This window comes from Hylobates moloch, unplaced genomic scaffold, assembly GCF_009828535.3.
Source record: "Hylobates moloch isolate HMO894 unplaced genomic scaffold, HMol_V3 SCAFFOLD_12, whole genome shotgun sequence".
Lineage (NCBI taxonomy): Eukaryota > Metazoa > Chordata > Mammalia > Primates > Hylobatidae > Hylobates > Hylobates moloch.
This window is the reverse complement of record NW_026652287.1, coordinates 14830506-14839898: the sequence shown is the minus strand read 5'-3', so window position 1 is coordinate 14839898 and position 9393 is coordinate 14830506. Positions and strand designations below refer to the sequence as shown.

Here is a 9393-nt window from a genome sequence, read left to right as displayed (position 1 = left end):
TCCTCTTGCTTTAAAAACTGGTCTTTTTATTTACCCTCTGTGGTAGAAGAGTCACCAGCAGGTTCCAAATTGATGTGGATGATAGGAAAAAAAACCTTAATTTTAAATATAATACAGAGCCTTAAACTATGCCACTGAGGGGCAGAGGCTGTGTAAAACGCACTTGTTTTCATGCAGGAGCGGGGCAAGTAAGATTGAGCCTGACGGTAAACCTAGAACTGCGGAAGGGCTGGGACTTTTGTACAAATTTCACATTTATTTTACAGCAATCATGCTGCATTTGTGTTAGTGTTCTTTATAATAAAAAACAAAGCAGCCTGCTGGCTGTGTTACAAGTGACTCTTCCTTAGACAGCTAGAAAGATGCTGACTTTGTCAAACTTGCATTTATATGTAAACCTGTCTCTAATATCACAGAATAAACTTTCTTTGGATGCTGTTCTTTATAAAGTATCAAATTCTTAAACTGTCAAATGGAAAAAGTCACTATTCCCTTTGTTCATGGAGGACTCACCCTCTTAAGGACAGCGGCAAAGTATGAAGCTGAATCTGATGGCCAACCAGGCCTCAAACCACCCAGAGGCTCAGCCTCTGCTGTACCTGGAACTTCAAAATAACCATGAAATGTAAACGTTGGCCAATCCATTCCCAGCTCTTCCGCTGTACTACTTGTTTTATGTGTTTATTTTTTGAGGAAAGATCATGCTCTGTCAGTCACCTAGGCTGGAATACCATGACACGATCATGGCTCGCTACAGCCTCCATGTCCCAGGCTCGAGCAGTTCTCCCACCTCAGCCTCCTGAGTAGCCGGAACCACAGAACCACAGGTAAATGCCTCCACATCCTCAGCCCCCTGAGTAGCCGGAACCACAGAACCACAGGTAAATGCCTCCACATCCTCAGCCCCCTGAGTAGCTGGGGCTACCGTGCACACTAGCACCACACTAAGTTTTTTGGCTATTTTTTTTTTTTTAAATAAAGATGGGGGTCTTATCTCATTCTGTTGCCCAGGCTGATCTTGAACTCCTGGGCTCAAGCAGTCCTCCCACCTCAGCCTCCCAAAGTGCTGGGATTACAGGCATGTGCCGTCACACCCAGCCCTGCTTGTTTTAAAAGGGGACTTTTTTTTTTCTTAATGGAAAAAAATGAAACAGAGAGCCAAAAACTTTTAACTGTTTTTTTTTTCTTTCCTTCAATGAAAGCCTCTCATTTTGAAAAGACACGTTTTTCTTCAAGCAACAAAGGTGGTAGAGGAAATTCCTCAACTTTCTCAACGAGTCATGTAACATTACACTGGCCTCCATAAAGCACCGATTAAGAAAGCTAAAGAATAAGATGTTGTATTTCTTTTAAAATAATTTAAAATATATTAAATTTTCCTAAGGCAGGTTTTGTTTGAATGAGGTGTCTTGATTAGATAACTACATGCCACTGAAGGAGAACAGTACTTTTAAGGAGCTATTTTTGTTTCGCAGTAGAGTTGAAACCAGCTGATTAATCCAACGAAGTTAAACAGCAGAGACAGATCTCGTACATAAGAGTATCAGCTAAAGTCATGACTACACCAATTCTTTACACAATTAAGACATCTTTGCAACTGTTCAATTTAAGTACTATGGTTTTTAGATAATCGAGAAAAACACAGCTGTACCTTAACATCTGTTGAGAAAATACAAATAAATATGATGCTAATAAATGGCCATTGATAACTCAGTAGCCATCTGTATAGTCATGCAGTTTAAGAATACATCCTTGTATAATCTGACATACAAATTTGTCATTTCCTGCACATGCACACCATTGTTAAAAAAAAAAAAAAAAAAGAAAAGCCAGTAATAGTGTCTGGATCGGTCAGGAGCACGGCCTGATTCCCCTGTAATTCAGTTAAGCTAAATTAATACCTCATACTAAATGGCTCCAGGAAAACTGTCCTGCAGGTCAGAAGGGAGCCCAAGAAGAAAAGCACTTGGCCAACATCGAAGCAACTCTGACCACAGCAGGAGAGAACTTGAACCAATGCTACCACTGCATCAGAAACACAAGGATAGCTACTAGGCAGAAGCCATCCTTCCCAGTGGAGGGAGCGTGAGCTGCTCTGCCCCTAGAGAGGCTCTGGAGGCCTACTTAGTTGTATAATCAAAACAACATCAGTAACTGCACTTTGAATCAAAACAACCAGAAAGAGTTCAACACTTGCTGTTCGTAACTGGACTGAAGATTTAAGGTAAGGCTCTGTTGCCGTGCAAGTGGAATCTCTTCCTCTAAGACTAACTTTCACATGCCAGGGAGAGAAAGATCCATGACTAGTACACTGGAATCTGGTTTTGCTACATTCTATTCACAATCCCTAAGAAATGCTATTTCAATCCAAGACCAGATGTTTGGCCCATTATTCCAGCAACTCCCTTTGACAGGACGATTTACCCTGCTACAAAGAAGCACAAGATGTGGTGTTGCTTAAAAAGTCCTGTATGTGAGGAACTCTTTCATTTTCTTGGGGATTGGCAGTGCTAGGACTTGGTAAGTTGTTAGGAAACTTCGAAGGGCTTTCCGGCATAAGTGCTTCAGTGAGGACAGGACCCTAGGAGCTGTCCAGAACTGGACATGGCCATCTCTTGTCCTGGAATGAAACAGAAACTGATGCTAACACAGAGCTTGGATGTTCATGTTTTCATGAGGACAGATACTCATGTTTCTATTTTGACTGGAAAGAGCAGGAGACTTCGGAGAGTGAAATGGAACCCTGACCGTAGAAATGGATGTAAAAGTTGTGGTGCTGAATAATTAAAGCTGCTGATAGGATTAGAAAAACTCAAGACACCTGTGATAACAAAGTGCTCTCTCTTGGCACAGCCCTTTCTAAATCTGACCACAGTTAGTTCAAAAGTAATAGGGGGAAGAGTGCCACCTACTGAATTATAGATGTTACCTGTAAAGTGGTCTTTTGGCCCTAAATGGTTTCCCATATATTATGCATCATCTCAATTTTATTCTCCCTTGTGAACTTGGCCCATTAAGTGGCATGACTTACAGGTCTTTAATTACATTTAGGTTAAATATTCAGAGAAAATGGGACACTGTTATTAGCAAAATCAATCATTTGAGTTTTATATAATCTTGAATTGCCTTAAAGGTTTCCTCATAGGCAAGAAAATTCTAGATGGTTTCTTTCCTTAAAAAGCTCCATGGTATACTCAGCAGAAAGCACCACCCATCTGTTCAGCTAACAAATACATACCCTGTGGCAATGACTCCACCATGTGGAAAAAATGTGCAGCAAAGACCATTGGTCATAGGAGCAAATGCAATGGGAGTTTTCAGTTCCAGGGCCCAGATCCTGAGGAGTCTGGATGGGGAGAGAGAACATCTGTACATTAGCTGACCCAGGGCCAGACCAAGAGGGTCTTGCTGCCATTACTCGCAAGCACTTGTTCTGAGGCCATGTAAAGAGAGTTTGTTACCTGTCATCTGCCACCGTGGCAAGGTACAAGCCTTCCGGAGAGAAGCACACAGATCTCAGTGAGCTAATGTGGACATCACTGTCGTCCATGGCGGGGTCAACCTGGGTGTGGCTGGGAAGGAAAGAAACAGGATGGCAGGCCTGGAGTGATGGCTGCTCTCCACCCTCCATCGTCACCCCAAGCAGGAAGCCAAACTGCCCTGGCTACAAAAGGGCTCAAGATGCATTGTGTGCCCCTCGTGGAAAAGCTTGGGATTTGCACACTGGAAAAAAAGGGTATCTCAGAAGGCTCCAGGTGTCCTGTGGAGGGGCTGAAGGGTTACTAACACTTCCTTGTGCTAATTTGCTTATGCAAAGTAGGTCAGCCCTCACTTTAATGCCACAATAGAAACTGCAAGTCTTTTTTAGGCTAAGATACATGATAATTATAGGACTGCCTATTATTTGCTTCATAAAACAACAGACACAAAAGGAAAAAGGAGACCAAGTTTGTGAGAACATGAAACTCATTTTGGAAAGCACAGTTTCGATAAGAGGCTCTTTCTGAACTTGTTACTACAGTTATTAGTAAATGGAAATAAAGAGTCATATTGAGGCTTCATAATGCTGATTCCGAAGAAGTACACACAGCCGCCTGAATCGGGAGACTGGAAGACACTCAAAGCTACTTGAGAGGGCTTAATTGACAAGCCATCACTAAGAAGAAATGAACCAGGCCATGCACAGTGGCTCATGCCTATAATAGCAGTTTGGGAGACTGAGGCGGTGGATCACCTGAGGTCAGGAGTTTGAGACTAGCCTGGCCAACATGGTGAAACCCCATCTCTACTAAAAATACAAAAATTAGCCGGACCTGGTGGCACACGCTTGTAGCCCCAGCTACTCGGGAGGCTGAGGCAGGAGAATCGCTTGAACCCGGGAGGTGGAGGTTGCAGTGATCCAAGATTGTGCCACTGCACTCCAGCCTGGGTGACAGAGCGAGACGCCGTCTCAAAAGAAAAAGAGACCCACTGTGCCTTTTTATCCAGCTTGTCCCCTCCCATGTCCCAGATTCTAAAAGAGACATGTCTAATCCCAGGCAGTTTCCTCATCAGTCCCCCCACAAAAAAGTCATAGCAGGGATTCAGTCCTTACTGGAGTGACCTCAGCCTTTCGCCGGTGTAGGGGTCCCACATAATCACATTGGTATCGTAAGAAGCCGTGACAAGCAGGGCAGAGTCGGGGGAGAAGTCACAAGAGACAACACTGCTTTGATGGCCCTCTAGCTTCCGAATTAACGTGTAGGACCTCATGCTCCATAGAAAGACCTGTGGAAAGTAAGAAGTGCCTGGTTAGGGCAGAAGCAAAGTGCTTAGGACTCAAATGGAGGGAGGGAAAGGTACCACCACCAAATCTGCAGGCCCTGTGGCCAGGTCAAGCTGATTCTCCATCCCTTTTCTACAGCTCTTCCAGAACCTGTGGTATAGGTTTAAATAAGGTAACTGGTCTGGATTCTTGAGGATTTAAACCAATGGGCATGCTCAAGGAGCTCACTATAAGAGAGTATAAACCAGACCAGCCTTAGGAAGACCCCCGCTGAAACGCATGTGCAGAGACTTCTGAGTCTGCTTCTGAGTCCTGTTTGCCAATAGGATAGTATGTGCTGATGAAGACCTGAGCCAAGTGCCATCTTATTCCACTTAAAAATAAAGGTCAGCGGCCAGGCATGATGGCTCACATCTGTAATCTCAGCAATTTGGGAGGCCGAGGTCAGTGGATCACATGAGGCCAGGAGTTCAAGACCAGCCCGGTCAACATGGCAAAACCCCTTCTCTACTGAAAATACAAAATTTAGCCAGGCATGGTGGTGCACGCCTGTAAGCCCAGCTATTTGGGAGGCTGAGGCAGAAGAATCACTTGAGCCTGGTAGGTGGAGGTTGCAGTGACCCGAGATCACGTCACTGTACTCCAGCTTGGGCGAAAGAGTAAGACTGTCTCAAATTTTTTTTTTTAAAAGGTCAGAAGTGAAATCTGTGGCCACCCCACAAAGTAGTGGCAGGCTGCCAAGGCATTTTACACTTTCCACCTTGTGTATGGAACCATGGAAATCTGTCCCAAGACTGTGCCTCTGACCTAGCTCATCACTTTAAACCTTTGTGAGAAGCATTAAGAGGATTTTATTTTCATTCCTTTAAGAAAACCCTCAGGCCGAGTGGTGGCTCACGCCTGCAATCCCAGCACTTTGGGAGGCCGAGGCGGGCGGATCACCTGAGGTCAGGAGTTCAAGACCAGCCTGGCTAGCATGGTGAAACCTCGTTTCTACTAAAAATACAAAAAATTAGCCAGGCGCGGTGGTGCACGCCTGTAATCCCAGCTACTCGGGAGGCTGAGGCAGGAGAATTGCTCGAACCCAGGAAGCGGAGGTTGCAGTGAACCGAGATTGCGTCATTGCACTCCAGCTTGGGCAACAAGAGTGAAACTCTGTCTAAAAAAAAAAAAGAAAAGAAAAGAAAAAAACCCTCCAAACCACAAATAAATGATGAACCACCTGGGCTGTACCAAATAGTGAACTCTCAACCTTCCCTTCAGTCACAGCAAGTGGTTCAACGCAACACAAAATTCAAACAGAAACTGTTCTCAAATTGTTCTTGGATTTCTAATACCTGTTTGCTTTTTCAATTAACAGGATTTCAGGACAAAGTTCAACAACTAACTGCACTGACATGATTTGAATTGGAAATCTGAATTAGAGGGATTCAAATTTGATGGTTCAAAGGAAATTTGGATTCACATGTGAGCTGCAACTTTTAAAATATCAGGCTCCAAGAAGAAAAGAAATTTAAAAAGCAATGGTTTTCCTATTTTGTAAAGGGAAACAGCCCTCTGATGACAGGAGCAACCTGTTTCCAAATCCCTCCTGTCTTTGGGTTCGTGTTAAAGTGCAAGTCACAAGGGACTTTTGCAGGTGGCGGCCACAGCCCACTCGCATGCCTTCTATTGGGGTAGATTTGCGGACGATTTTGAGAACACTCACACACACCAGGCCACCACTTCAGACCTCCATGTCTCAGTGAATTAAAGCAATAATGCTGGAGACTCACCGACTTCTCTCCAGCTGCAGAACACAGCATGCTGCAGTCTGGGGAGATGGAACAGCAGTAAACCCACTGCAGGTGGCCCGATAACACTTGAATCTGTTTACCTGGCAGGAAAAAGAAGCAAACGATGAGCCAATCCTCAACAAAGCAGGAAGACTGGAGAACAAGAGAATTGGGGTGGTAACAGCCCCCGGCCCAGTATACCCATCAGCTCCTATCAGCTGGGCCCAAGGGTCCAATTTTTAATTCAGAGTAAAAAATATGACCATATTTGTCATTTAAACACCTGTAATCTGTGAATATGACATTCTAATTCCCCATGGAAACCATTACTTATGGCTTCAACACAATCTATAAGATCAGTAAGGGTGAAGGGGTACATTGATCACTTTTTTGTTGTTTGTTTCTGAGATGGAGTCTTGCTCTGTCTCCCAGGCTAGAATGCAGTGGTGTGATCTCAGCTCGCTGCAACCTCTGCCTCCCAAGTTGAAGTGATTCTCCTGCCTCAGCCTCCCGAGTAGTTGGGATTACAGGCACGTGCCACTGCGCCCAGCTGATTTTTGTACTTTTAGTAGAGACAAAGTTTCACCATGTTGGCCAGGCTGGTCTCGGATACCTGACCTCAGGTGTTGATCACTTTTTTTATATAATCTTGAATTGCATTAAAGGTTTCCTCATAGGAAACCATATCGAAGGGACCCTTTGATAGCAGAGAATGTTCTTTTTAGGCTCCCCAACCACCTCGAGTGCCCTGAAGCATCAGTCCCAATTTTGAGAGAGTGTTTATCTTCAATTCTCCCTCATTTAAAGTCTGTAATGGTTTCTCTGTAATCACAAGGATCTCACTCCAGACTGTCCCCTCCCAGCCTTGCCAGGATGTCCAGATGAGCAGTGGTGTGGAGTCATTAGGGGCACACATTCTAGAGTCAGACAGCTTGGGTTTGAATCCTGACTCCCCTGCTAATTCAGCACATAACCCAGAGTGACTCAATCTCTCCAGCTCTTGCTTTAAAAAAAAAAAAAAAAAAAATGCCCGTCCATATAGGGGATGGGTGAATAAATGGTGGTATGTCTACCCCATTAATGCAGTTGGAATTAGAGACAGATTTTCCATAGAGTACCTACAGTTTAATGAAAATGCGAGATGCAGGGAAAAATCGTGAAGATGTATGATTCCATTTTTGTGAAACAATGACCCAAAAGCCATGAATGCAAACATGTGTGCACAGGATTATACAAGTAGAGAGAAAAATATGGAAGGGTATATACTCCTAACACGAGGCACCAGGATGCAGGGGAAGAAGGGAGGATGGCGACAGCAGGGAGGGCAAGAGAGAGAATTGGGAAGGAAAGAGCCAAGCAAGAAAGAAGAAAAAAGAATTGTTATACGCCTGTACATGGTGAGATATATGAATTTATTTAAGTTTATGCAGATGTATGGATCTACAAAAATTAACATTTTTTATTTTTTTTTTTTTTTTTCATTTTTTTGAGATAGAGTCTTGTTCTGTTGCCTAGGCGGGAGTGCAATGGCATGATCTTGGCTCACTGCAACCTCTGCCTCCTGGGTTCAAGCGATTCTCCTGCCTCAGCCTCCCGAGTAGCTGGGATTACAGGTACCTGCCACCATGCCCTGCTAATTTTTATATATTTTTAGTAGAGCCGGGGTTTCACCATGTTGGCTAGGCTGGTCTCGAACTCCTGACCTCGAGTGATCTGCCCACCTTGGCTTCCCAAAGTGCTTTAATTAATATTTTTTAAAAGTTAGTCATGGTGCCTGTAGTCCTAGCTACTCCGGAGACTGAGGCAGGAGGATCACTGGAGCCCAGGAGGCAGAGGTTGCAATAAGCCGAGATCGCAGCATTGCAGTCTAGCCCAGGCAACACAGTGAGACTCTGTCTCAAAAAATAAAGGTCAATCATGGTTTCTTCAGCTGTCAAATCTCAGGGTGCTGTGAGTACTGAATACATTAAGGCATGTTAGGTCAGTGGGGCAGCGCCTGGCAGCTGGGAACACAACTTTATTCCCCTCCTCTCCTTGAAAAGCTCTCATAATTGGCCTACTCCATCCCACCCACTCTTGGTCACTCTCACTTGGTCTTTCCTTCCAAGTCATCAAGTGATTTCCAGAGCCACTGCATGGACCTTCCTGAGACGGTGGCAAGCTGCCTTAGTACACGCCTTAATCCAGCATTTAAAAAGGCACTGCCGGCCGGGCGCGGTGGCTCACGCTTGTAATCCCAGCACTTTGGGAGGCCGAGGCGGGCGGATCACGAGGTCAGGAGATCGAGACCACGGTGAAACCCCGTCTCTACTAAAAATACAAAAAAAAATTAGCCGGGCGTGGTGGCGGGCGCCTGTAGTCCCAGTTACTCGGAGAGGCTGAGGCAGAAGAATGGCGTGAACCCGGGAGGCGGAGCTTGCAGTGAGCCGAGATTGCGCCACTGCACTCCAGCCTGGGCGACAGAGCGAGACTCCGTCTCAAAAAAAAAAAAAAAAAGGCACTGCCAGCCGAGCATGGTACCTCACGCCTGTAATCCCAGCACTTTGGGAGGCCAAGGTGGGCAGATCCCTTCAGGTCAGGAGTGCAAGACCAGCCTGACCTTCATGGCAAAACCCCATCGCTACTAAAAATACGAAAATTAGCCAGGCATGGTGGCACACACCTGTAGGAGGCTCTGTCTCAAAAAAAAAAGAGGCACTGCCTTGGAGAAGCTGTCCTGATCAGCAGCACATCTTAGACTGTGTGATTACAGGTTCCACAGTACTGGGCAGAAACCACCCACAGTAGGCCAGGCACAGTGGCTCACGCCTGTAATCCCAGCACTTTGGGAAGCCCAGGTGGGCGGATCACTTG

General features: G+C 45.2%; 1 protein-coding gene across 5 annotated transcripts in view; it reads right to left on the bottom strand.

Moving 5' to 3' along the window:
• Window positions 1-1605: 1605 nt before the first annotated feature.
• WSB2 (WD repeat and SOCS box containing 2) overlaps window positions 1606-9393 on the bottom strand; it is a 34683-nt gene continuing 26895 nt past the window's right edge. For all 5 annotated transcript variants that reach the window (XM_032168560.2, XM_032168559.2, XM_058424901.1 and 2 more), the window contains 5 exons: window positions 6541-6641; window positions 4595-4767; window positions 3462-3572; window positions 3239-3346; window positions 1606-2620 (listed from right to left, as the gene is read on the bottom strand). In XM_032168560.2, the coding sequence (XP_032024451.1) occupies window positions 2458-2620; window positions 3239-3346; window positions 3462-3572; window positions 4595-4767; window positions 6541-6570 (585 nt within the window). In that variant the 5' untranslated portion in view covers window positions 6571-6641 and the 3' untranslated portion in view covers window positions 1606-2457. The remainder of the gene's footprint in view (window positions 2621-3238; window positions 3347-3461; window positions 3573-4594; window positions 4768-6540; window positions 6642-9393) is intronic.